Here is a 27,935-nt window from a genome sequence, read left to right as displayed (position 1 = left end):
GTGGGTTGGCAGTGTAGATCTGTTGGTACACTGTTAGCACCCCTGCGGCCTTGGATTTGAATCCTTGGCATTGTATAAATTAGGCTTGATGGTATAGTCCTGTAATCCCAACACTTAGGAGGTAGAGGCAGGAGGAGCAGGGAGTCTAATGTCTTCCTGAGCTACATAGTGAGCTTAAGTCTAGGTTGGTCTTCATGAGACCGCCTCATAAACCAAGCAAAAACATTAAAAACAAGATGGACAGCATTCTCAGACATACACCTAAAGTTACTCTCTGACCTCCACACATGCATATACACACAAACCTACACACATCTATACACAATATATACATACATGAACACACACACACACTCTAAGTGTGTCTTATGTGAGAAAGAATGGAGTACAAGTGCGTGTGCACAGGTACACATATATACACACACCCTGGTAAACAGAAAAAAGAGAGTAAGAGAACTGAGGTGCAGCCAACCCCATGTCAGTGGCTTGTGCTCACCTTTGAGACAGTAATCCAACTCAAACAGCTCGCTGTCCTCCGCCTGCCTCTCCCAGTAGACCAGGTAGTGCGTGATGTTGCCATTGGGGTCGGAGGGCGGCTTCCACTTTAAGATAATCTGAGACGAGGAATTAGAAACTGATATGGGATCCAGGGGGACAGAAGGATCTGTAAAGGAGAAAAGAAACACATTTACCATGAGGGAGAATATGTGAGTTGTTGGGTGTACCTGGGAGGAGGAAAGGATAGCCCCAGTAAAACCACAGTTACATTTGCTATAGCATTATTTAATGCCAGAAAAAAAAACTAGGAACAGGTGAAAGGCTTGCCCAGGCCAGCAGGAATGACCAGAACATTGTCCATTCACACTGAGGGTATGTGGCCACCATCCACTCATTTGCTCCAAACATTTTGGACAGATGCTAAAGGCTCCTGCTGTTGTGGGCACTAGGAAATGTTCCTGGGACCAAAATAATAATAATAATAATAATAATAATAATAATAATAATAATAATAATAATAATAATAATAATAATAATAATCAAGGCAAGACATGAATTTTGGTTAACACGTGCACGAAATCAAAGAGAGTCATTGAGAGTACCTGAAGCCATCGAACTGTTTTTGTCTGTTTGTTTTGGAAACAGGCTCTCATCATGTAGGCCACACCAGCCTCAAACTTACAATGGAGCCAAGGATGAGCTTGAACTCCTGCTCCTCCTACCTATCTCCTGAGCGCTACAGTGAGAGACACGCACCACTGAAGGAGAGATAAACCTGTTTTTAGGATTCTAAGTGTGGGATTGGAACGGTCTCATGAGAGAACAGGTGAGGCTAATCCACTAGAAGACCAACCATCTCATGCGGGAGCTTGATTGTTGCCAGCTGAAAAGATCCCGTGAACAGACTCTGGGAGGAGATATATAAATGAGCCCAGAACTAGAGGCTGGGGCTTTTTGGAGACTTGGGATAGTTTTGGCTGTTCATCGCTGCACTTCAAGACACTCCTAGAGAGAACCGCTGAGGGAAGGCTTCAGGACTCCAGCTCCTGCTGAGGTTCCGGGTTCTGGTTACTCCAGGTTCCAGCAGAAGAAATCCTGCTGCTCACACCAGGAGAATTGCTCCTCGGAACTGATATCCTTACGGTTTTGTTATTGTGTCCATTAATCCTCATTTCCTATTGTTTTGGTTAGTCGGGTTATAAGTGACGTATGCTCGGTCAATAAATTGTTAATAAAATATATTGGTTAAGAAAAATTGAGCATACACACCACTTTACCTGGTTTATGTGGTTTGGGGAACTTGGATTTAACCTAAGGCTTCATACATGCTGAGCAAGCAAACTACCAACTAAGCCACATGCCCATCCCCAGAGAGTGTCATTCATCTTTCATGGGACATCCTTCAAAATACACCCTAAAATCTTCCCCCTGAAGAATGGTGGTATCGTGAGGCCAGGGAGATAGCTCCGTGGGTGAAGCCCTTACCACAGAAGCCTGAGGACAGTTCATATCCCCAGCACCCACATAAGTGCCAGGCAGCACGGCCACAGCAGCCTACCTACGGACCCAGGCGGCATGGCTATAGCAGCCTACCTACAGATCCATGTGGCACGGCCACAGCAGCCTACCTACAGACCCAGGTGGCACGCCCCAGCAGCCTACCTACAGACCCAGCAGGCACAGAGGATAAGCAGAGGGCAAGCAACCTCTGGGTTTACTGAGAGACCTGGCCACAACGAATAAGGTGGAAAAACAACTGAGGAAGATCCCAAGGCGAACCTCTGGCACGTGCCACATTCAAATAAGATACACACATGCCAGCACACACATGCGCACGCACACACACGCACAAATGGAGGAGACTGAGAGAGCTGAAGAGGGAGCACAAAGAGTTCTCAAAGCAGAAAGCAAAAAGTGTGCACAGACCAGGAAGGCAGAAGTCTGTGACAAACTCGGTCTAGATACAAGATAAGAGTGTAGATGGTGAAGAAATCAGGACAATGAATGAAACAAAGACTCTTGTGATGGGGTCGCTAACTCTCTGCGTGTTCACATTTGGGGCAGATAACTCCTTGTCAACCATCCCACTTCCCAGCAAAAATGTCTCCGGACATTGACAGGTATCTTCCCTCCCCTGAGAGGGACAGAATTATCTCCTTGTTAAAACTACTAAGCTAAGAAGCTTGACAGAAATACAACTAATTTGTTATGAGACATTATAGCCATAAAGAAGAAAAATGAGGGAAGAGAGAAACAAGAGTGTATAAATAAATAAAACAAGATTACACCAAGACAGGATGGGTAAAGCATGCAGTTGTCGCCCCCCACCTTCTCTATGGTGGCACATTTGCAACTGCAGCGATATGTAAAACCACACACGGCACTGAACCATTAATATTTTCCACATGTACATACCTATGATAAAGCTTAATTTGTAACTAATAGAAATTAACAACAGCAATAGTAACCTAGACCAACTAAAGTAATATACAGTAGACAAAGTTTAATTTCTGTTGTTATTTTCTAGGAGTTGGTTTGGTTGTCGGTGGTGGTGGTAGTGGTGGGTGGTGATGGTGGTGGTGGTGGTGATGGTGGCGGCGGCGTTATTTGGGGGAGGGGGGCCTGAGTCCAGGTTGTCTTCAAACTTAATATGTAGAAAGGAATGATCCTGAACTGCTGATCCTCCTGCCTCTACCTCTCAAACATTCTGCTATTATTTTATTGGTGTTTTGACATTGTGACAAGGTCTTGATATGGCTGGCCTCAAATAGACAACCATTCTCTTGCCTCAACAGCTCTCATTTTAAATTAAGTTATTTATTGATTGCATTCACTTCTTGTTTGGTTGGTTGGTTGGTTGGTTGGTTGGTTTTTCGAGACAGGGTTTCTCTGTGTAGCCCTGGCTGTCCTGGACTCGCTTTGTAGACCAGGCTGGCCTCGAACTCACAGCGATCCGCCTGCCTCTGCCTCCCAAGTGCTGGGATTAAAGGTGTGCGCCGCCACGTCCGGCTTGAATTCGCTTCTTAAGAAAAGTCTTACTGTGTAGCCCTAGAAGTCACCACATAGACCAGGTTGGGCTTGAACTCGTAAAGATCCATCTACCTCCACCTTCCAAGAGGAAAAGTAAATGTGTGTACCACCACACTCAGCATCTCCCCTCCCAGTTACAGAGGTTAAAGACGGTCTTCTGCGTGTATCGCAGCTGTCCTGAATTCAAGAAGATGTGTACTACATGTACATGTTATATGTGTGGTGTGAGTGTGTACTGTGTGTGTGTTTTACTGTGTGTGCTCATATATGCTATATGTTGCATATAAGCATGTTATATGTGATGTGTGTACATACATACATGTCATATGTGGTGTCTGAGTATTATATATAGTGTGTGTTATGTGTGGTACGCACATGTGTGTGTTACATGTAATATGTATGGCATGTATATGTGTGTGTGTATATATATATATATATATATAAAATATGTGGTAGGTAGGTTTTCATGTGTGTGTTACATATCGTGTGTCTGTTATACGTAGGGTGTGGGTATACACATGTGTGTCATATGTAGTGTGTATTATATGTGGGGGGGTGTGTGTGTGGGACATATGTGTGCATGAGTGTGCTAGATATATGGTGTCTGCACATGTGCAGAGGCCAGAGGAGGAAGTTAGGTATCCCATTCTATCACTGTCTACCTTACTCTTTTGCAACAAGATCTTTCACTGAGACTGAAGCTAGGCTGGCAGCATCAGATTCTAGTGTTCCCCTCGTCCTGGCCCTGAGCCCCAGTGCTCTGGTGCATGGACATGGTCACGCCCGACTTTCAATTAGGGTAATGGGAACAGCATATAATCTTACACGTTAGGCCATCTTCCCATCCCGAGAGTGAACCCTTGAGCTCTGAAGTGGTTCATGGCTTATAATTTCATTACATCTGAAAATATAAGCCTCAGACTTTAGCTCCCCGAGAGCCAAACACAGGAGAAAACCTGTCATGGAACATCACTAAGCTGCCTGTCAAAGGTAAAAGTGTCAGTCCAACAGCAAACCCATATTCACAGGACACACTTACTGGTGGCATCTGTCTGCACGTAGATGATGTCACTTTTGGCTCCATAGGTCCGGCGTTCATCAGAGAAGGTAACTAAAGTCTTGACAAAGATGGCATACTGGGTCCAGGGCTTGAGACCCCTCATCAGCCACCCAGGGTGGCTTGGGGTCTGAGATTTGGGGTCGTTGGACCTCTGCGGTGGGTCGATATCCACCACGGTCCAGCTGTTGGAGCCACAAGCATCCTGCCCATCAAACTCCGTCACATTCTGATAAGGGCTTTTGAGAAATAAGAGGGAGAGGTGGGTTACCGCTGTGCACATGTCAATGTCAGTACTTACTAAGTACACTGGGGATCTTGGAGAGTTATAAGACGTAGACTCACTTTTTTCTGTTTGGCTTGGTGCACAGTGTGTGTGTGCGCATGTGCGTGCGTGCATGCCTGTGTGTGTGTGTGTGCATGCATGCATGTGTGTGCGTGCGTGTGCACGTGCTTTTGTGCACGCACGTGTATGTGTTTGTGGGGGTTAAGTGTATATGCGTGGCCCTGGAGAACACTGTCGTGTATGAGCTACCTTGTTTTTTTCTGTTTGTTGAGACACTTTCTAGTCCTGGCTGGCCTCAAAGTCACAGAAACCTGCCTGACTCTAGTTTCCGCAGTGCTGGGATTAATGGCGTACACACCTGACTCCCACCTTGTCTTTTGTGGTGTGGTGTGGTGTATGGTGGTATTTTGTGATGTGGTGATGTTATCAGGCCTGAAATCCACCTCGTACGCTAGGCTGGCTAGGCAAACACCCCAAAGATCTCCCCAGCTCCTCGGAGCTGGGATTTCAAGTACATCCCAGAGCGAGATTTTTCTAAAAGTCTGAATATGTATCTAAGTGTGTCTAATTATATGCACGAGCTTTCAGGGCCCAGAAGAGAATACAGGATTCCCTGGTTCTGGCGGTGTGAGATGCCTGACTTGGATGCTGAAATCAAACTCAGGTTGCGTGGAAGCGCAGGAGGCGCTCTTCCCAGCTGAGCCTCCTCTCCAGCCTCCCAAAAGTGAACTTTATCATATTTCCAATTCTGAACGTGGGTCTTACTCAAAGCTAGCAGCATGATGCTGACTACTGTCGCAGAGCACCAGCTCTCAGCCTACATCACAGCCACAGGGGTAAATGACTGAGACTCTGCCATATACCCAGGGTGTGTGGTGTATGGTACCTTACATGTAGTCAATGTACTTTCTTTCTTTCTTCCTTCCTTCCTTCCCACGCCAACATTTTCTATGTACTTGTAACATTGTCAACATGAGTTATCAACAAATGACTGCTGTTCCCGAGGAGATGGCTCAGTGAGCAATGTGCTTCCTGCACAAGCCTGAGGACCGGAGTTCAATCCCTAGCACGCATGGAAAGGCCAGGTGTAGTGGTGAGCATTTGTAATCTCAGCACTAGCAGATGGAGACGGGTGCATCTCTAGTTTGAAGAAAGAGAAGAGAGTAGATAGGAAGGAGCTCCGAAATGCTGACTTCTGCACATGGCACAGCTGCCACACACATCAACTCAGGCCAGGTATGGTTGCCTGCACCAAGTCAAGCCAGTCAACATCCCAACAAGGATGGCAAAGGGCTCCAAACTCCTCTCCTAGCAGAGGCGTAGTGTGTAGCAACTAAGGAAGGTGAAATCACTTCTCTTTGGCTGATGTGGACACTGATCGGTTGCGCATGCATCAGTGTATGGCTCCACATGCATGTACACACAGACAGCACCAACTGGATTCAGGGGACTGTTAACAGTAACACAGAGAGCACAGAACTAAGGAAGGAAACAGGATGGACATGCTAGAGGAATGTGGAGGGAGAAACTGGTGAACGGATATGATCAGAATACACTAGACACATATATGAAAATGTAAAAAGAATACACTTAAAATAGTATCTTATTTTAAAGCAAGTGTGAGCTGAGCACCAGCCTTCATCTCTCTGCTTCCTGCCTGTGGATGCCATGTGACCAGCTGCTATGACATCCCCAGCATGCAAGATGTGAGCGGAGATAAAGCCTCCCTTCCTTAGGCTTCTTCTCGACGGGCTTTGTCTGTCCCTGCGGCAAGGAGCATAACGAGCAGGCTACCTCCCTCCTACTTACGCTTCTTTGTAGAACAGCATGAATCCCAGGAGGTCTCGGAAGTCGGGGGGCCAGTAGGGCTCCCACCTTAGCAAGATCTTGTCAAAAGACGTCCGAATGAAAGAAAATTTAAGTAATTCATTTTCACCTAGAAAGGTTCAAGAGAAAAAAAAGAGTCAGGCAGCTGGAGTTACTTGCAGATCGAAGTGTTCGGCATCCTGCCTCTTTGAGAAGGGAGGTGGCTTGAGGGAAGGTGAGGGTCCTAGTTTCATTTTGTTGCTGTGATAAAATATTGTAAAAGGAAAAAAAAAGCAATTTAAGGAGGGAAGTGTTTGTTTGGCTTACAATTCCAGGTCAGAGTCTATCATTTCAGGGAAATTAACAGGGAACCCAAGGCCTTGTTCATTTCTCAGCATCCACAGTCACTAACAAAGAAGAAAGCGCACATACATGGTGCCTGCTTGCTGCTTATACTTAGCTAGCTCTCTCTGCTCTCGTATTGCTCAAGATCCAGTCCATGAAATGGCTCTTCTCGCTTCAGTTAACAATCAAAAACAAAGCCCAAGCCATGCAAGTTTACTTGGTGAGCTCGGGCCAGTAAGACCTGCACTCCCTTCCCCCGCCCACCCCGCCCCGCAAAAATCAATCGTCAGCTAAGAACCTGATCTGAACAAATCTTCCATTAAGACTCTCTTCCCAGACTTCTAGATTGTATCAAGTTGACAATTAAAACAGGCAGTGTTTATAACCAGCTATTGCTCATATGTGTCTCATCCAGGCAAAGAGAGGACTGGGCTTGCTGAGTTTGAAAGGTGGGGAGTCACCAGATCAATTACGTGTTAAAGACTTAACCAAGTAAGATGCTCAAATGAAGCATGGATGATCCATGCAAAAAGGACAACTAGTCGGCCATTTTTGAGCAAAGGGGTCATCTTTTTTATGTATGTGTATGCATGTTCGTGTATGTGCAGGTGTGATGGCTAATCTTGATTGTCAACTGGACACACCTGGGAAGAGAGAACCTCAATTGAAAATCTTCCTCCATGAGATTGCCCTGTGGTCGTGTCTATAATTTTGAATTGATGTAGGAAGGACCTCGCCCACTGTGGGCAGTCCCATCTCTGAGTGGGCAGCCTTGGGCTACATAAAAAGGTAGCGGGCCATAAACAGGATTCTTCCATGGTTACTGTCTCAGTTCCTGCCTCCAGATTCCTGCCTTGAGTTTTTGCTCTGACCTCCCTTAATGATACATTATAGCCTGGAAACGTAAGATAAAATAAGCTTTCTTCCTCAACTTGCTTTGGGTCAGAGCAACAGAATGGAACCATCTCTCTAGCCCCAAAGTTCATCTTGTCGTTGCTTCCCAGACTGCCACATGTACTTCATCAACCTTGATGCCCTCAGCACTAGCTTTATGCTTATGTGGCATCAGACACTGTACTGTGCAACAGGCTCAGAAAAGATACAAAAAAACAAAAACCTGCCTCTGCTGGGCTGGGAAGAGTTTACTTGGTAAATGCTCCATTTGTAAGCTTGAGGATTTGGAAGAAGGAAGAAGAAGACAACAAGATGACGACAGCCATGATGGGAGGGAAGAAAAGAAGGGGGAGAGGGAACAAGGAGGGGGGAGAGAAAAAAAAATCTGGAGCCATCCTGTCTGTGGTGGTTTGAAAGAGAATGGCCCCCATAGGCTCTTATGTTTGAATGCTTGGTCCCCAATTAGCCAAACAAGGGAGTCCACGCATGGAGGCCAAGGTAGGTCATTGTATGAAGCTGTGCAAATGAAGCCTGAATGGCATTAGAACATCCCCAAGATGTTGGAAATGCCAGCTCTGGAGGATGTCTGCCCAAAAAAATCTGCCCAAGAGAGAAAAGAGTGATGCATTCAGCAAGGCTGGAAAGGAAGCGCCATCTAATACAGTTTGGAGTTTGCCTTTCTGGGCACCAGCCTTGCTTTCGTCCAGTATTTCGTCACCATGCTTGCTTCCCTCCCTTTCGCAACAGTACTTTATTTTCTGTGCCACTGTAAGTTGCAAGGATGTGATCTGCTTTTTTATTTTACAGGGAGTTACAGTTAAGAGATTGCCATGAGTCTCAGAAGAGACCTTGTATTTTTAAACTGGGTTGAAACTGTGATTGACTAGGGGGGTGGCTTTTGAAGTTGGGCTGAATGCATTTTGCATTATGATATGGCTACAAGTCTATAGGAGCCAGTGGTAGCTTGGGTAAGAATGGCCACCACTGGTCATATGTTTAAATGCTTAGTCCACTGTGGGAGTGTTTGGAAAGGCTTAGGAGCTGTGGCCTTGTTTGGGGAACTGTGTCACTAGGGGTAAAGTTTGAGGTTCAAAACCCCATGCCAGGCCCAGGTTCTCTTCTCTCTGCCTCTGACTGTGGATCAGGATGTGAGCTGTCAGCCCCATGCCTACCTGTCTGCCACCATGCTCTATACAATGATACCAATGGACTAAGCTTCTGAAACTGTGAGCCAGCCCCAACTAAATGCTTCTCCTAGAAAAACTGTTTCGGTTGTGTGTCTCATTACAGCAATAGGACACTGACTAAAACAGTGATGCACACTTCTAAGCCCAGCACTGAAAAAGTAGGAAAGACAGATATCCCTGTAGTTCTCAGACCAGCCCACTAAGCCTATTAGTGCACGTCAGGCAGCAAGAAATCCTATCAGACAAAAAGAACACTAGTAGATGATGTCCACGTCACAATACCTGGGCTCGTCCCCTGGCCTCCACAGACATGTGCACATCTCTACACACACACACACACACACACACACACACACACACGTGTGCATATAAATATGCACGCACATGCACACATATGCACACACATGCACACATATGCACACATATACATGCCTACCTTTGGTATTTTAAAACTCCTCTCACAGAACCTCAACAAAAGACAACGGCACCTTCCCCATGGCTGACAGAGGGCAGCCACTCAGGATATGAAAATGAAGCGACTTACAGGATGCCTGGTCCCCATTGGTCTTCAGGGCAATGTCATTCCTCTCCTGGCGGCCCTTGGTTCCGGAAACTTCTTCCATCTTGTGAATTTCTGACAAGCAGAGTTTGGGGTTGTAGTGGAAAAAGAGCTTTCCCTGAGTGATGGTGAGGTTGTGTTTGCTCCAGTCCCAGAGCTGCCTCAGGTTCTGGTTGTCCAAGGCATAGAAAGAATAGTTCCTACAGAGACACACACACACAGGCATCACTAGTCACTCCACACCCTATCTTCTTTGATGTTAAGATAGCAGGTGCCACAAAGTGCACTCAGTGGGTTGTAACTTTGTTTTTAAAAATAAACTTGAGAGGGAATGAGGGTGGATCTATGAGGAGTAAGAGAAATGCATGGGGGTTGATTGTGATCTAAAATACTTTACATGTACAGACTCAAAAAAAAATATCTTTGGGAATATAGAAAACAAGGAAGTTGACAGATTTTCATAGTAAGAAAAGTAAAGAATCCTCTCCTAGAATCTCCCAATGAGGGACTGGGGCTGTAGCTATGGGATAGAGCCCCTACCTAGAATCTCCCAGTAAGGGTTGAGGGCATGGCTTCAGGGGTAAAGCACCTGCCTAGGATCCTCCAGTGATGGGCTGGGGATGTGGCTCAGTAGGAGATACCCTGCCTAGAATTCCCCAGTGAGAGGCTGGAAGCATGGCTCAATGGTAAAGGGCTTGCTTAGCATGCACCAAGCACTAGACTCAATAGCAAAATAAGAAGAAAGGAAGGAGCTGGAGAAGAAAGAGGAGGCAAATTGATGGAGGATGAAGAGACAGAGGGGAGGAGGGTTGTAGTCAGACTGGGTTTGGGAAGGGGAAAAATTGAAGACACATAAACACATGAGCTGAAACCAGGAGAAGAGCAGAGAGGTCATCTTTACCTAACAGGCATGAAGAAATACCAGGAAGCTGCAGTAAAACAAACTATCTGGTCTAATACATACTAGACCAATACCATGAATATATAGCCTTCGAGGAGGAGGAGGAGGACGAGGACGAGGAGAAGGAGGAAGAGGAGGAGGAGGAAGAGGAAGAGGAAGAGGAGGAAGAGGAGGAAAGAAAAAAGAAGGGAGAGAGAGGAAAATAGGAAGAAAGAAAAAAGAAGAAAGAAACTCTAGTTTATATATTCTTGGTGCCTTTATTAGAGCTGAGTTGAGTTTTGGACCATGAGCATCCCTCCAGCAGGCAATGAGTGGGGAAGGGAGGCACCTGGACCTCCATGATGGGCACAAAAGTCATTCCCTGTGTGCCATGTGAATGGGCTAATAGTTCCAAACTGCCTGGGCAGGGGGGAAAAAAAAACACTGGAGATGTAGCTTGGTTTATAAAGGCTTGCTCTATACTCAAAAGGCCTGGACTCCATCCCAGCACTGCATACTCCAGGACAGATAAGCAGAAGAATCAGAAGTTCAAGGTCATCATAGCAAGCTCAAAGCTCATCTGGGGTAAATGAGTCCTAATTAGAGAGAGAGAGAGAGAGAGAGAGAGAGAGAGAGAGAGAGAGAGAGAGAGAGAGAGAGAGAGAGAGAGATAGAGAGAGAGAGGATAGATTCAAAGAGATGTCACATGGAGACATAATGGGTTAGGTAAAGTGCAGAAGTAAAATTAATCTCAGCTTTCCCTTTTAAAAATTTTTAGTTGGGCCCTAGACGGCTGAAATTCTCATTCATGGCTTATATTATAATTCTAATGGACTGCTCTGGTTGGTTCCAGAAAGCCCAGCCAATCAAAAGGCCTGGGCTTTAACTTAAAAAAAAAAAAGAACTGTGACAGGAATATCCGCATGAACAGATGGATGTTTTACTAAGCATGATGAATCTGGTTCTCATACACCTTTCCAGACTTCTTTTTAATTGCCTTTCTCAATCACAAAGGTTAGAAAAGACGACTATCTATTCTCCTCATGTCTCTCACAACGTTCCAGCATAGCCATGTGAGCCAGGTCTGGCAAATAAAATAGAAGGGCAATCAAGTTTGGGGATTAAAAACTACAGAAGGTTTCGTTTGGTTTTGTGTTGTACTCCTGTCTGTTTCTTTGTTTTTTAAGTGGTTTTGATAAAGAGACTCACTCTGTAGCCCTGGCTGGCCTTAGAAAGCTCTACATAGTCCAGGCCAGGCCTGAGATCTGCCTGCTTCCACCTCTTAAGTGCCAGGATTAAAGGTGCATATCACCAATCGAGTTGTGTGGTCCTGCTTTAAGAAAGTGTAGACTGACATGTCCTTTTGTCCCTTCCCCACTTCCTGGATTTACAGCTATGAGACTGGGGAGAAGGCATCCATTTTGTGCCCATGAGAAACACAGAGACTCTAACTTCTCCACGGTATTTTTCAGTGATCTTCCTCACAGTTCTTGCTCATCATCTCTTCAACTCAAGCAAGGTGTGTGGGACCTGGAGGATGGAGGAGGGCAGAGCAAAGGAGAGTCCCAGAAACAAGAAGTCAGAAGGGTACTTGCTGTATCTGAGATTCCCAGTGGTCACCTGAGGCAAACTTTAGAGACAGGCTTGGGGTGGTGGGTAGGAGAGAAGTCAGGACTGAATATTTCAGCTTAGTTAAAACAAGATCCAAGTCACAGGCCATGGCTGGGAGCCCACGTTGTCAACTCCGTAAAGAAATAGAGATAGCACTTGGGAGGCAGAGGCAGGCGGATCGCTGTGAGTTCGAGGTGAGCCTGGTCTACAAAGTGAATCCAGGACAGCCAAGGCTACACAGAAAAACCCTGTCTCGGGGAGCGGGGGGAGGGGGGGAGGAGAAGAAAGGAAAAAGAAAAAAGAAATGGAGAGAGAGGAAAATGAGGGAGGACACCTGGGGATGGCTGGGAGGATGCCTTGAAGGAGTGGAATTCCAGGAGCCAGGCAAGAGCAACATCTCAACAAAGAGCAGTTAATGGTCTCCCTTAAGAGGTTAGTGAACAAAAGTTCTGGCAGGGGGCAGGGGAGGGATAGGTATGGGCATGAAACTTTTATGTTGAACCTTCTACAAGGATGATTAATTGATTAAAATTCCAATGACTATGGAGAGGTTGCAATGTCACACAGGTCCAAAGCCTAATTACAATTTACCCTGGTCTGACTTTAACCCCCTTAGTAGCCACTCTTGCCTACCTCTGTGTCTGACCTAACATACTGTGACCAGCTTGTAAACCTTTTTGGGATGTATTAGTGTAGCAAATTATCAGCTTCCATCAGCCAAAATTTCACTTCAAATGTCATCGGATGATATCTGAGGCTTACAGCAGAGATTTCCCTGGTTTCCTGTTACTCACCTCTTTGATATTTCTACCAAAGTATTTTAAAGGTGCCTTGGTTTGTGGCTTTGTATTCTAGTCATATAAAAACTTCCCAATGCTGTTACCGTATTGGAATATATAATTTATGATAACCTTTATCAATGTTCCTGGGACATGCTACTTATAATTGGCCCCAGAATAAACTACCTCTTATCCCATTAAAGTGAGAGAGTTTTGAATTGAGAGAACCAAGGTTGGAGAAGCTTCCAAACATGGCTGTGAGCAGGTATTTATCTTATAATTATGGCAGATACACCCACCATTAGCAAATCCCAGCCAGTACCCCTGGCTTCCCTAGGAAGACTTGAAAGCAGAATTTTGTGCTTCTAGGCTAGATGTACATTCAGAAATATGGCAGGCATTTTTACCTAGCAGATTTTTGGTTCAGTTTGGTTTTTAAAAAGAAAAACTCTAAGTTTTTAGCATGTGTAAGTATATGCACACACTCACACATACATGGATGAGCATGCATGGTGCATGCGCACAAATGTATTCAAATGTGGAGGACAGAGGAAAACCGAGCTGCCATTCTTTAGACCTTATCCACCCTGATTTTCTGAGTCAGGGTCTTTCTCTGGCCTCCACCTGTTAAGTAAGTGCGGAATGGCTGGCCAGGGAGGCCAGGGATCCCTCTGTCTCTGTGTCCCCAACACTGATAGGCCCATCTTTTCAGCTAAACCCTTTATGTTACAACTAAACAGTTCGCCCAGTGAGCCAGCTCCCCATCCCGATGTTGTCCTAACTCAGGAGCTTCTTGGTTGGCAGCCACAAGCACAGTCTCAGGTTCACCTACCCGATTTCCAAGGTCTCTCCTCGAATCAGATGCAGCTTCCGGAAGAAAGAAAGTGACACTAGAGCATAGGAGCGACGGATTTTTAGGAAGCCTGAAATTTCTTCAATGAGGCCAAGGTTAGCCTCCAGCTCAGCTGCCAGGTTGTCTACAAAAAGGAGAAAACATTCATGAATTTTTTTTTTATCGTGTGTGTGTGTGTGGTGTGTGTGTGTGTGGTGTGTGGTGTGTGTGTGTGTGTGTGTGTGTGTGTGTGTGGTGTGTGTGTGTGTGTGTGTGTGTGTGTGTGTGTGTGTGTGTGTGTTCTCCTGCCTACCTGTTAACCCAGCATACAGGATAGGATATGAAGGCAAGAGAAGTAAAAGTTGAAAGTCATCTGGAGCCACATAGTGACCTTAAGGAAAATCTACAATACAGCATGCTTGCTTTTTTTTTTTTTTTTTTTGAAACAAAGTCTCATGTAGCCCAATTTAGCCTCAGATTTACTATCTAACTAAAGATAACTTTGAACTCCCAATCTTCCTGTTTCTACTTTCCCAGTCTGGATTTCACCAGTATGCCCTCGTGTCATAGTACTGAGGACTAAAACCCATCAACCCATGAATGCTGGGTAAATACTCTACCTACAGCCCTACCCACAGTGAAGTTTTGTTTGTTTGTTTGTTTGTTTGTTTGTTTTAGCTTAGGGTTTTTTTTCCCCCCTCTATTTATTTCTTTGATTGGGTCTCACGTAGCTTAGGTTGACTTCAAACTCACACTGAAGCTGAGGATAAACTTGAACTCCTCCTACTTCCCTTTCCTGAGTCTGGGATAACAAGTGTATACCAGCGGACTTGGTGCCTATTGGTAAGAATACAGATTCCACCCCGCCCCCCCGGCCATTGAGATGGCCCAACAGTAGTTAGGAGAATCTATTGCTCCCACAGAGGACCTGGGTTCAGTTCCCAGCACCGACATGGCAACTCACTACCATCTCTAAATGCAATTCCAGGATATCAGATGCCCTTTTCTGGCTTTTGTGGACACTGCACATACATACAGGGAGACTCATACATATAAAATATAAAGAACACAGATTCCTGGTGCAGATTAGAATATAAGAATTTTAGGCAGGGGTGGAGTCAGGAACTTTTTATTTCGGATTTTTGGAGTAGTTCCTGGTATGAGTCTCCTACTCAGAGGGCCACTGAAGGATGTGTCGTTTTGGTTGCTGGTTGTGTTGTCTTGTTTCTTTAAACAAGATTATGTCTCTCAGGCTGGTCTGAACCGCCTAGATTCACGCAACCCTCTGGCCTCAGGCTCCTGAGCAGCTAAGTCCACAGGACCCAAGTGAACATGGCCATGAAAGTTGGGAGGGAACGTGTGGAATGCCCTGAGCTGCGCACTTCCCTGCTCACAGGAAGTGGGAGACCCTCCTGGGAGTACTCACTGCCCCCTCGAATGTTGATGATCAGGCTGCCATTAATCACAGTGCAGCCTCGGAGCTCCTGGGCAGATGTCACAGAATCGATGGTCTTCTCGCCTTCAAGGATTTGGCAGACCTTAGGACAGGGTCCCAGACATGGGGTGCACATCAAACTGAAAGTGGAGCAGAGATGGAAGAAGAGATCAGCGAGGTGCATAGGGTTCCCTCACCCCACAATCTGGCAGATAGCATGCTTCCCAGGGACCCAGCAGCAAACTTAGTCTATTACTCAAAATTGGATGTGCTGAGCTCAGTGCTTGTCCTAGTTACCTTCAGCTGTCAACAAGATACACCTTCGAGTCATCTTGAGGGAGTATCCACTGAGAAACTGCCTAGATCAGATTGGCCTGTGCCCATGGCATTGAGAAGTTGACTGTTGATTGACCTGGGAGAGCCCAGCCCACTGTGGGTGGCACCATCTCCTAGGCAGGTGGGGCTGGACTGTGTAAGAAACCTAGCTGCACATGAGCCAGAAATTGAGCCAGCAAGCATCATTGCTCTATGGAAGTGGTTCTCAACCTGAGGGCCATGACCCTTTGGGGGAATCACATATCAGGTACCCTGAATACCAGATACTTATGATTGATAACAGTAGCAAAATGACAGTTAGAAAGTAGCAACACAATACTTTTATGGATATCAGTCGCCACAACATAAGAAACTGTATTAAACGGTTGCAGAACTTGGGAGGTTAAGAACCCTCTGCTCTGGTTTCTGTTTCAGATTTCTACCGGGCTTCCCTGGGTAATAGACCAGGCTGTATAAACTGAAACAAAACTTTTCCTCCCCTAAGTTGCCTTTAGTCAGAGCGTTTTATCACACCAACAAAAAAAAAAAAAAAAAGAAAGAAAAGAAAACAGATACACAGCTCCAAATATTTGAAACCAAGTATGTCTTCACAGTGGTAACGAGGAGCCCATGGCAATATAGGATGAAGAGCAAGATTCCCAAGCTATGCTCAGTACCAATAGCGTCTCATCTCCAAGTTGCCACAACCCAAAATATTCTCAGACATTGTCAACTGACTCTCACAAGTCTTAAAATAGTCAATTATCCACTAAAAAAATAAAGAAAGAAATAACTTTAAAAAAAAAATCAAGGAGGGCAAGGGGGAAAAAAAAAATCACTGTCCACGGTTTGGAGATGTCTCAGTCAGAGGACTGCTTGCTTCACAAGTATAAGAACCCGAGTTGAACCCTCCTAACCCACATGAAAATGCCAGGCCCCAGCTGGAGAGACGGCTCACAGGGTAAAGGTACGCTGCAAAGCCTGCCAACCTGAGTTCCATCCCTGTGACCCACAAAGCGAAAGGAGGGAACCGAGTACTGCAAATTGTCCACTGATTACCACATACTCACCATGCACATGCACGCACATGCACACACACACACACACACACACACACACACACACACAATAAATAAATAAATAAATAAACACATGTGATAAAAGGTTTTCTTAAAAATATCAGACATGCGGTTATATGTTGGTATTTATGTTGACCATATGTTGGTTATATTTATGTTGAATACATATTAGTTATATTTATGTTAGTTATATTTATATTGGTTATATTTATATTGGTTACATGTTGGTAAGGCTAGTACTAAGGAGGAGATGGACTCCTGGGGCTTGCTGGCCAGCTAGCTTAGCCTAATGGGTGAGCCTCAAGCCAGGAGGAGACCCTGTCTCCACAAAAGTGGGTGAAATTGAGAGACTATCTGAGGCTGTCCTCTGACCTCCCTACACCGGCACACACACAGCCGTATGCACACAAACATCAGCACACTCATATACACACATAAGCACACACAAAATATTACTTTTCTGGTGTAAGAACCTTCCTTCATTTCCCATACGGGGCAGGCCAGACAGTGCCGCAGCTCTCCAGTGCTGGCATGATAAACACACAGCAGCATGCCCAGCTTTTCCCAGGGATGCTAGGGACCAAACCCAAGACAGCACTTTGTCAACTGAGCCAACTTCCCAGAGACTCTCTTGGAGTCTCATCCTGTAGGCACAGTTGACCACATGATAGAACTCTATGACCATATGCATGTGCAGATGCCTCTGTGTGTGTGTGTGTGTGTGTGTGTGTGTGTGTGTGTGTGTGTGTGTGTGTGTGTGTTTGGGGGTGAAGGCCAGAGGTAAACTTTTGAGTCTCATTCTTCAGGTGCCTTCTAACTTGCTTTTGAGCTAGGGTCGCTGACTTGCCGCGTGGCCTGTGCTGGCTGGCCAGTAAGCTCCTCCTTCCCAGCACTGGGATCATAAGTTCATAAGTGTATTCATCATGCCCAAGTTTATTAAAAACAAAACAAAACAAAAAACTTATGTGACTTCAGGTGACTGAACTCAGGTCCTTGTACTTGCCTGCTGATGGAGCTATACTCCAGCCTGGGAAGCCTGACATTTTACCTGCCTCTCCTCTTCCTAGAGGACATGGAATATGAAAGCCTCAACCATCAGAGTGCACAGTTGGTCCCAGGTGGGTATAGGGGGTATGTACTCCCAGCATTCCAGTGATGACACGGCTCATTGGCTATAGGGCCTTACCACTAAGCTGACTTCAATCCCCAGGACCCACGTGGTAGAAGGACAGCACTGATTCCCCAGTCATCCTCAGACCTCTACATGTGCAATTGGGTTCCCTCCCTGATAAATAAATGCATTAATATATAAAATATATAAAAATTCCGAGGACCTGAGGGCAATCAGGAGACAACACTGCAGACACTGTAAGTTTGAGGCCAGCCTGCTCTGCATAGTGGACACTGACTCAAAAGAACAACAAACTCCCAAACAAAACAAACGCCTATAAACAGCAACTAGCACGCACGGTCAGTCCTTCTCCTGACTGCCCCTCAAGGTCTCTAAGCATCCACTACGGGCACCTCAAATGAGGTCCTCAGTATGTAAGCGTGCTGGCTGCCCAAGCGTGAGGACGTGATAACAAATCCCCGGCACCCATACTTGTGAAAAGTCAGGTATGGCACCAAGTCCTGTGAGGAGACAGGCAGGGAGATCACTGCAGCCTGTGTCCAGGTGTAGTGAAAGATCCTGGTTCAAAGCAACAGGTGGAGAGGAATAGAGCAGGGCACCTGGCATTGTCCTCTGGCCTCTGTGCAGTCACAAAAGGGCAGGAGCACTGTGTGCCCACTGCACAATTTCTCACTTTGTTGGTTTCAGTTCTGAGTCAGTCTAGTGGAGCTCCTACACTTACAACCAGCTGCTCAGAAGCGTGGGTGTTCTGGGGCTCTCTGAAGCACGGCTGATGTCAGAGACCAGGGCAGTCTTAGAGGGCACTGAGTCCTGAATGTGTGGAGCTTCATACTAAACCCAGGAGGCTGCAGCATTGTACAAACACCTGGGCTGGAAGTGGACAGCCAAAGAAGGGAGAAAGACTATGGATAAGTACCCCTTCCACACACACACACACACACACACACACACACACACACACACACACACACACACACTGCAAACTGAGCACGTACCCCAAATATCTGGTTCCTAGGGGAAAACCAAATACTACTGTTCTACCAAAGGAACATTAGCAATAAATGACTCCTAGGAACATTCTGCCAATACCCGTAGATCATTGTCTCACTCAGCCATCACCAGTGAAGCGTCTTTCTCCCAGAGTTGGGAACAGAACCAGAAACTTCCACCTGAACAATGTACAGAGTCATTACCTTGGCTACGGTGAACATTTTTTTTAAATGCTTTTTATTTCAATCCAACACCTTTTTCTTCTTTTAAATGTATATGTGTCATGTATGCATGTGTGGCCCTGTGTGTGGAGGCCCATGGCTGATGTTGGTTGCCTTCCTCAATTGTTCTCTTTCATATATATGTATATATGTATATAAATACAAATGATATATGATAAATAGATGGTGAAGATAGACAGATAGACAGATAGATAGATTGACAGACAGGCTTGTGTGTACATCCTTGTGGGGTGTGTGTGTGTGTGTGTCTGTTTGTGTCTGTGTGTGTCTCTCTCTGTGTGTGTGTGTCTGTTTGTGTGTGTGTGTGTGTGTGTGTGTGTGTGTGTGTGTGTGTGTAACTGCATGAGCACATACACATCACAGCATGTAGTATGAAGGTCAGAGGATGACCTCCGAGAGTCAGTATTCTTCTGTGAGTCCTAAGGTTTCAAACTCAGAATGTCAGGCTTGGTGGCAAGCACCTTTACCTGCTGAGCCATCTCACCAGCCTCCATCTTGTATCCTCGGGTAGCATCTCTCACATGAACTCATACGTCATCAGTTCACCTACTGAAGATAGACAACCTGCCCTGGGGACCCTGTCATGACCCTCTATGGGGCTAGGATTACAGTTGGGCCACCACACAGCCTGGCATTTACATAGGTTCAAGGGATCTGAGTGCCTGCTTTCCCTGGTGGCTCATCTTTCCAGCCCTAAAGTCAATGCCTCTTAAACAAAAGTCCTGACATCAGTCCCAAATCATTCCTAAAAACTGAAACGGATAAACAGAATGATGTTTCCTTTTTCCCCATCTTCCTATTAAACCTCCTCCCACCCTCGAAATAAAAAGAATTTTAAAAGTCCCATTCAACACAGAGACTGATTTATAGTGGTCTATTTGGGCCAACAATACTTGTTGTTCTGTTTCTTTGGTATTTTTTTTAAATAAATAATGAGTAAAATAAAACATATTGTACTTTCAGGTTTCATAAACACCACAAAACAAAACAAAAAAAAAAAGGTTCACAGGAGCTAAAATAAAGATTGTTTTCCTTCTTACCCTTTCCACCCAGGGAAATAAAATTTCCCACCCAAATCAAAACACTCTTTCGCTCTCTCACTTGGCTAGCGCCCAAGTCTGAGAGGAAGAATTTTGACGTCAGCGGGTCAGTTCAAGGCCTTGCAATGTGCGTCTGTTTCTGATTTGGTTTTCTGCTCTTTGCTGAACACCTCCCGCCCAACCAACCCCTCCCTTTCCTTAAACCCTAACACAAAAACCAGGAAAGAGATTTTTTTTTTTTAAATGACAATTTGGTGAAGGTCTCGGGCACTAAAACATCCTATCCAAGAAGCTAAAGCAATGAACAAAAGCACCTGGGTTGTGTATATATAGGAAGCCTGACTCACCACCAAAAAGAGGAAGCCCTGTTTCTCACCCAAACGGTAGGAAATGGCTTGATGGTGCTGATCTTGGAAGGGCAGCCAAGGCCTGGGAATAGTGCAGACGGTGCAGGTGTGAGCCTCTCCCTCCTTAAGACAGTGTGTCCCCAGCTTGTGTTGGGGTCAACTGGGGTAGGATACGGACAACACAGCTACCTTCCTGATATAACAGGGATTCACTGAGCCGGGGGTGGTGGGGGGAGGTGAAATAAAAGAATTCCATAGCACTGAGAAGTGGGGTACTCAGGCAGAGAAAAACTTCCCTTAAGATTAACTCCATCATCTAAGCCCAGGACACAAGCAGCACTGAAATGCTGCTGAGAGCTGGAAGGTCACTCAGTTGGCAAAACACTCGGTATGCAAGCGCGAGGGTCTCGGTTTGCTTCCCCAGCACCACATAAAAAGCCAGCGCTGAGACACACCTATAACGCCAGCACGGTGGAGGCAGACACAGGAGGATCCCAAGCTCTCCGTCCAGTAAGAGACTAAAGTGGGGCCTGGGGACATGGCTCAGTGGTCAAGAGAGCCTGCTGTTCTTCCAGAGGACCTGAGTTCCATTCCCAGCACCCACATGGAGGCTTGCATTCACCTCTCAGTTCAGCTCAAGGGGATGTGGTGTGCTCTATTGGCCTCTCCAAACACCTCCATGCACGTACAAACACTCTACGCATACATACATACATGCATACATACGTACATACATACATACTCATAAGTAAAAATAAAATATTTCAAAAACTAAGTAAATTGGAGCATGATTAAAGAAAACGTTCAACATCAACCACTGGTCTACATACACACACACACACACACACACACACACACAAACATGTATCCACACACATGAAGATATACATACACATATACTCGCCTGCAACATGTTCCCAACTACATAAACAAACACACACACTACACGTGCCCAACTGCATACACACAAGTGCTCATTTGCATATACATGTGTCCACATAAGTAAACACAGAAACACATACTCACCTTCACATATATGAATGCATACACACACATATGCACACCCACCCTCACACACATGTGCCCACACATTCACACATAAACACAAACATATATGTGCACATATCCAGCTGCACACAGAGGTGCCCACACTCATGCACACTTCATGCATTACATGTGCACATGCATGTACACACACACACACACACACACACACACACACGTACCTATCCGTGCATACACATGGCCCACACACATAAACACATACAGAATTTTTAAAATGTAAGTGGTGGTTACCAACAGCAACCTCGCTGTTCACCAGTGCACTCTGTTTTAGCACAGGGTTTTGGTTTTTGCCTACAGTGGGGGGAGTGGGGGGGGGGTTGCGGAATTTGTTTCTGGTGTTTCGTTTTGATTTGATTTGTTTTTGAGACAGAGTCTCATGCAGCTCAGGCTGGCCTCAAACCCATTATATATCCTTGAACTTCTGTTCCTCCTGCCCCCACCTTCCAAATGCTAAGATCACTGGCAATGTGATGTCAAGCCTGGCAAACTCAGTGCTGGGGAATGCAAGCTAAAGAGCTACATCCCCAGCCTCTTAACCGTTTTTTTTTTTTTTTTAAGATTTATTTATTTTATTTATTGCATATGAGTGCTTTATCTGCAGAAGAGGGTATCAGATTACATTATGGATGGTTGTGAGCCATCATGTGGTTGCTGGGAATTGAACTTAGGACCTCTGGAAGAGCAGGCGGCGCTCTTAACCACTGAGTCATCTCTCCAGCCCCCGCTTAACCGGTTTTAAGCATATCATCAGCTTCCGGTTCCTTCTCTGAGACCCTCACCCAGAACTCACTTGCTGGAATTCATGGTATAGCCAGAAGGACACTCGGGAATGCACTTGTTGTTATGAATGACATATTGGTGGCAGCCAGGCTTCCGGGAGTTCCTGCATTTGTAGTGAAGGTCTTGGCAGAAGCTGAAGTTCACGCAGCGCCAGTCCTGGAAGTGATAGTAGGGCGGCGGGCACGTCTCCACACACCGACCGTCCAGGTAGAAGTTGCGGCAGGCCACGCACTTGGTGGGGTCATCGGGCTCTGAGCAGTTGCCCAAGCACTCCTTGTGGCAGCACAGGCCTTCGGCCGTGCAGCCGTGTGACTTACAGATGGTCGGGCAAACTAGAGACGAGAAGGAAAAAACAAAACAGCTGGTCAAGGACTCTGTCCAACTCCTGTCTGCACAAACCCGCCAAACAAAATCATAACAATAACAGCCACACTTAATCACCGCTTGACACGTGCCTGGCCGGTCTGTGAAAAAGGACAGCGGCCCCCAACTTGGCAAAAGTTGAACAGTCACATGAGGGATCAGAGGGCAAGAGGCCTAGCACACAGCATTTGCTATTCCATCAACTTCAGACTACTCACAGAGAGCCAAGGAACCAAATCCTTGGCTAGAGACACAATGTAACATACTATTAAGTCATGGTTCCTAGTGTCCATACCATCTGTCTCTGAGAGATGCAGCAATAATACACATACTTTTTTTTTTTTTTAACACTATACCTAAGGCCTGGAGAGATGGCTTAATAGTTGCCAGCACTTGCCTGGCACCCACAACAAGCAGATAGTTCACTTTCATTCCAGCTCCAAGGGATCCGCTGCCCTCTTCAGGGCTTTGCAAGCACATCTTCATGTTGCGTATGCGCACATATGTAAAACTAGAATAGTTTCTGAAAATGCCATACCACAGCTGAGATGTAGTTATGTTCCCATCATTTGTTTTAAACGTTATTTGGTTTGGATTTCCTGTGTTTGGGTTTGGCTTGGTTTGGTTGCTTGGTTTGTTTTGTTTTTCAAGGCATGGTTTCTCTGTAGAGTTCTGAACTCGATCTGTAGACCAGGCTGGCCTCAAACTCACAGAGATCTGCCTGCCTCTGCCTCCTTGAGACTGCTGGGATTACAGGCATATGCCACGTTGCCCGGCTGATTTGTTTCAATTGTAGGTTGACATAGCTTTATTTATCGACTTAATTGCTTACCTATTTATTTACATACTGCACTGCTGGGAATGGAACCCAGGCCTTGTAAATGTTAGACCTGGTTCTTATGACTGAGCTACACCCCAGGCCTCATTGGTGGACTTTAGATAGGGCTTCTACAATTGACCCATGGCCCCAAGCCCTCACTGGGGGACTTTAGGCAGAGGCTCTACCACTCAGCCTCACCCTCTGCCCTTATATGTATTTTATTTGGAGATGCATTCTCATTAAGTTACCCAAGCTCTTCTTGAACTCACTCTGAAGTCTATGTTAGCCTTGTACTTGCCATCCTCCTGCCTCAGCCTATCATGAGGATACAGGACCTGTAACCATTTCAGGATCTGTTGCCACTTGAGTGAGGGAATCCTGATCCTGGGGAGGAAGGAGGCCCTCCAGGGGAGATCACAGCCTGATCCACCCATTGAGATGCTCTTCTTGTAGGTTTCTAAGATCCACTGGATCCTTCTATTTCCCCATCCCCTGTATTTGTATTACATAGGATCCCAGTGGGATCACCACTCTTTAACTTACTCCCCTTGAGACAGGTCTCTCACTGAACCTGGAGCTAGGCTGGCAGCCTGTAAGTCTCAGAGACCCTCCTGTCTCTGTATCCCACCTTTCCAGGGTTACAGGCATGTGCTTGACTATGCCCTGCTCTTTATGTGGATGCCAGGGATTTGAACTCAGTTCTTCACTCTTGCACATTTAGAACCCAGCCACCTTCCCTGCCCCAACCATGTTAATTCTCTTAATTTTTCTAAGGAGCCACTATGCTGCTTTTCTCCAGCCACCGAGCCATTTTACATTCCAAAAACCATTCCTAAAAACTATGACCTCTCCTGACGAGCCAAGCCTTTGCGTTTCAATTCAGTTCACTACAACTTCAATTTCAGTTGTACGTACTACAGCAGACCTTTCAACTCTGCTTTGGGTCAGGGCATATTTGGAAACTAAAAATCTTGGGGAATGAGGAAATGGCCACCCACCTTGAGGACCCTCCAGCTCCACAGGCCTTCCCTCCCCCACCCTAGCACTGAGGCTACAAGCACACTGCCAATCATGGAACCAAGGCTCCATGCACGAAGCCCTCAAACCAGGAAGCTGCATCCTGTTGCAGTCTCCCCTCCTTTCCTTATAGGGCACCAACAACAAACCAAAGTAGAACTCTGCCACGGACCAACTTGGGGAACCAAGGAGTTTATTATTATCTACAGAGCACAAGTGAGGGTTACATATAGGAGCTTGGGTGACCCCAAAGCAGCCATATCACTGGAAAGCCACACCCCAGCATGGATGGCCACGTCTCCTGAGCTGCACACATGGAGGACTCCACTCACTACTTCCACCCTCTGTACATTGAAGCACGAAGACCATGGGCCCTAGACATACACATCCAACTAGGAGGTCCAGGAGGGAGCAGCTAAAATGTGGGAGTCAGGGTAGGGTTATTCAGTGGTCTACCCTACTCCTCCCCCTATGAGGAGACATCAACATTCAGCAGGTGAGGGGGACAGTTTATTGCAAGTAGTGACAACTGCCCCTGAAGGAGTTGGCCCGTTTGTCACTTCTGCAACACCTCCCCCCCCCCCCAGCCTTTTTCCTGGCCATTATGAGCCCAGGGATACAGACGGCAAAGCATGCAGGGCTGACTATGCCGACAGCATTATCATCATTAGTGCAGCTCGGTCTGGGAGATCTGAGGGCTGAAACTCAATTGGAGGAAGCAATAATTAAAGCAGGCGATTATCTAAGGCTCACAAAAACATGGGCTCTCCTGTACAATACATACAAGGGCAGGAAGGAGCCCATTTCCTGGGTTTCAGCTGCAGCTAAGGGTCAGCCTCCTTCATTCACAAGAAACTCCATCAAAGCCCTAATAAACACATAAGCTCTGCAGCCCACACAATGCTAAAAACAGCCAATGGTCGTGAACAAAGCCAGAGGCAGACAGCCAGGCACTTCAATCTTGCACTTTGCACTGTAGGATTCCATTTATAGGACATCCGGGAAAAAGGAAAGAAAACATCGTGACAAGGCAGGCACAGCCCTCAGGCCACCTATGTCTGGACACTGGGAGGAGCAGGCTACAGAGGCACCAAGGAACTGGGGGTGAGGGAGGGCTGTCATGTACTGGACAGGGAAGGGGGAGGGGCGACAGGGAAGGGGAGGGGCGATGGGGAAGGGGGAGGGGCGACAAGGAAGGGGAGGGGCGACGGGGAGAGGATGTTGGTGCACGTGCACCTGCAGAGACCAGAGGGAGAGGTCTGGACATCCCTGTATGCAATGTATTTCTATCACATTTTATCGTCTAGCAGCCCACAACTTCCCTCTGAAACCCCCCCCCCACAGCATATGCATCTCCCTCCCAACTTCAAATCCTCTGTTTTAAATGTATTACTTTGTTTGGTTGGTTGGTTGGTTGGTTGGTTTTTGGTTTTTTGGGACAGGGTTTCCCTGTGTAGTCTTGGCTGTCCTAGACTTGCTTTTGTAGACTAGGCTGGCCTCGAACTCACAGTGATCCACCTGCCTCTGCCTCTTGAGTGCTGGGTTTAAGGCATGAGCCACCAAGCCCAGTTTAGTTTATTTATTAACCCATTAAAAGCCTTATTTCTTTGAGACAGGGTCTCTCCCTGAACCTGGAGCCAGGCTAGAAGGCAGCGAACCCCAGGGCTCTGGGGTTACAGACTGGCATACTGCCACTCCCTGCTTTTTCCATAAGCGCTTGGGATTCAAACCAGATCTCATGCTTATGCTTTTACCCTCTGAGCCTTCTCTCCCCAGACCCCAATCTCTATCCTGTCTGTTTCTTTTGGTGTTAGACACTGAAACACAGACTTGTGCCGGAGCTGGTGGGAACAAGGCGCCTGGGACAAGACTAGGGAAGGAGAGATACTCTGGGAAGTTGGCAGAAAGGTACTAAATAGCAGTTATAAAGTTGCAAGTCACAGCAGGGTGACTACAGATAACAATAGTGGCTGTCTGTTTGGAAAAGCTACAAGAAAGAAGTGATATAGCTCCCCCCACCCCCACCCCTCTCACCCCACCACCCCACCCCACCCCCTACCTCACCCCCTTCACCCCACACCCCACACCCCCACCTCATACCCCCACCCCACCCCACCCCACAACCCACACCTCACCCCCAACCCACCCCACACCCTCCCCCCACCCCACCCCACCCCACAACCTACACCTCACCCCCCAGCCCACCCCACACCCCATACCCCCACCTCACCCCACAGCTCAACTCTAACCCCACCCCACCCCCACCCCGACCCCTTACACCAAACCCCCACCCTACCACCTCACCCCCACCCCCACTTCCACCTCCACACACCAGCCAGGCCCCAGGCAGAGGCACTATTGGCAGTTGCTGACTGCTGGTGAGAGAGTTTTGAGTTTGTTTGCTCCGTTTTGATTTGTTAGATTCCAGTGGAAAGACCCTACTACATTCATGCACATACTGGCAGCACTTACTGGACTCTGTGGATTTAAAAGAGATATCAAGTTTGAAGGGTGACATGGGGAGGAGTTGGAGGTGAATATGACTAAAATATACTTCATAATGTACGAAATTCTCAAACAATTTTAAATTGTAAAAAAAAACTTAAAATTGTGAAAACAAGACAAAATTAAGAAGGAGAAATGGTTTGGTCTTCTGGGTTTTGTTTTATTTTCCTTGCAGTGTTGAGGACAGAGGCCAGGGCCTCCAACCTACTAAGCTAGTGTTTTAGTTCACGGAACTAAGTGTGGCATATTCCCAGTCAGACACTAAATGGTCTGTGCAGGCATCAAAACATCAGATGGGACACAAGTTGCTTTCCCAGCGCTGGTAGGGTAAGACCCACCTCAGCTACAAGTCCAGCCTCACTCACATAAGAACCTGTCTCAAAACAAAAACAAAAACAAAAACAAAACAAACAAAAAGTTTTATGAAGGTTCCTTTGTGATCACTCTTATCTTACTGCAAACTCAAAACAGGAGCCACAGGGGTACTTCAATAATGATTGTCTTCTTCCGTGTACCATTTAATAAACTGTTCTCCTCATGTCATTCAACAAACATGAATCAGGCACACAACATGCTAAGTGTTGTCATGCACATCTGGGGAAAACAAGGAGTTTTCCTCACACTGGGCGAGGGCAGATCAATGCCACCACTGACATCGAGAAACGAAAACGAGGCCAAGCTCTGTTTTCCCTCTGACCCACACTCGCTTCTGCAGGACACAGACTTGAGGTGGGGAGACTGAAAATCTCTGGGGCAGGAACTATGGCTCAGCTGGTGATAACTCACCATGCAGAGCGAGGCCTGGGTTCTGTAGTGGTACCTGCCTGCAACATCGGCACTTAGGAGGCTGACGAAGGAAGATCAAAGATAACCTCGGCTACAAAGAAAGTTGGTATTGTAAATCACAAAAAAGGCGCAGTAACAGGAGGAGGAGAGAGGAGGGAAAAGCAGCAAGAGGAAGGACTAATAAAAAGGGTAAATCTTGCTACATGAGTCTTTTCCCTGTGCATGTCTTGTGATTGCAAGATCCTCTTTATGAAT

General features: G+C 46.3%; 1 protein-coding gene across 3 annotated transcripts in view; it reads right to left on the bottom strand.

Annotated features, from left to right (window-relative positions):
- Insr (insulin receptor) overlaps nucleotides 1–27,935 on the bottom strand; it is a 126,964-nt gene that overhangs the window by 33,280 nt on the left and 65,749 nt on the right. For all 3 annotated transcript variants that reach the window (XM_051162934.1, XM_051162936.1, XM_051162937.1), the window contains exons 3-9: nucleotides 22,200–22,521; nucleotides 15,191–15,339; nucleotides 13,765–13,909; nucleotides 9,648–9,862; nucleotides 6,681–6,807; nucleotides 4,568–4,824; nucleotides 497–664 (exon numbers count right to left, since the gene is read on the bottom strand). In XM_051162934.1, coding sequence (XP_051018891.1) covers nucleotides 497–664; nucleotides 4,568–4,824; nucleotides 6,681–6,807; nucleotides 9,648–9,862; nucleotides 13,765–13,909; nucleotides 15,191–15,339; nucleotides 22,200–22,521 — 1,383 coding nt within the window. The remainder of the gene's footprint in view (nucleotides 1–496; nucleotides 665–4,567; nucleotides 4,825–6,680; nucleotides 6,808–9,647; nucleotides 9,863–13,764; nucleotides 13,910–15,190; nucleotides 15,340–22,199; nucleotides 22,522–27,935) is intronic.

The sequence above is a fragment of the Acomys russatus genome, chromosome 19, assembly GCF_903995435.1.
Source record: "Acomys russatus chromosome 19, mAcoRus1.1, whole genome shotgun sequence".
Taxonomy (NCBI): domain Eukaryota; kingdom Metazoa; phylum Chordata; class Mammalia; order Rodentia; family Muridae; genus Acomys; species Acomys russatus.
This window is presented reverse-complemented; position numbering and strand designations above follow the sequence as displayed.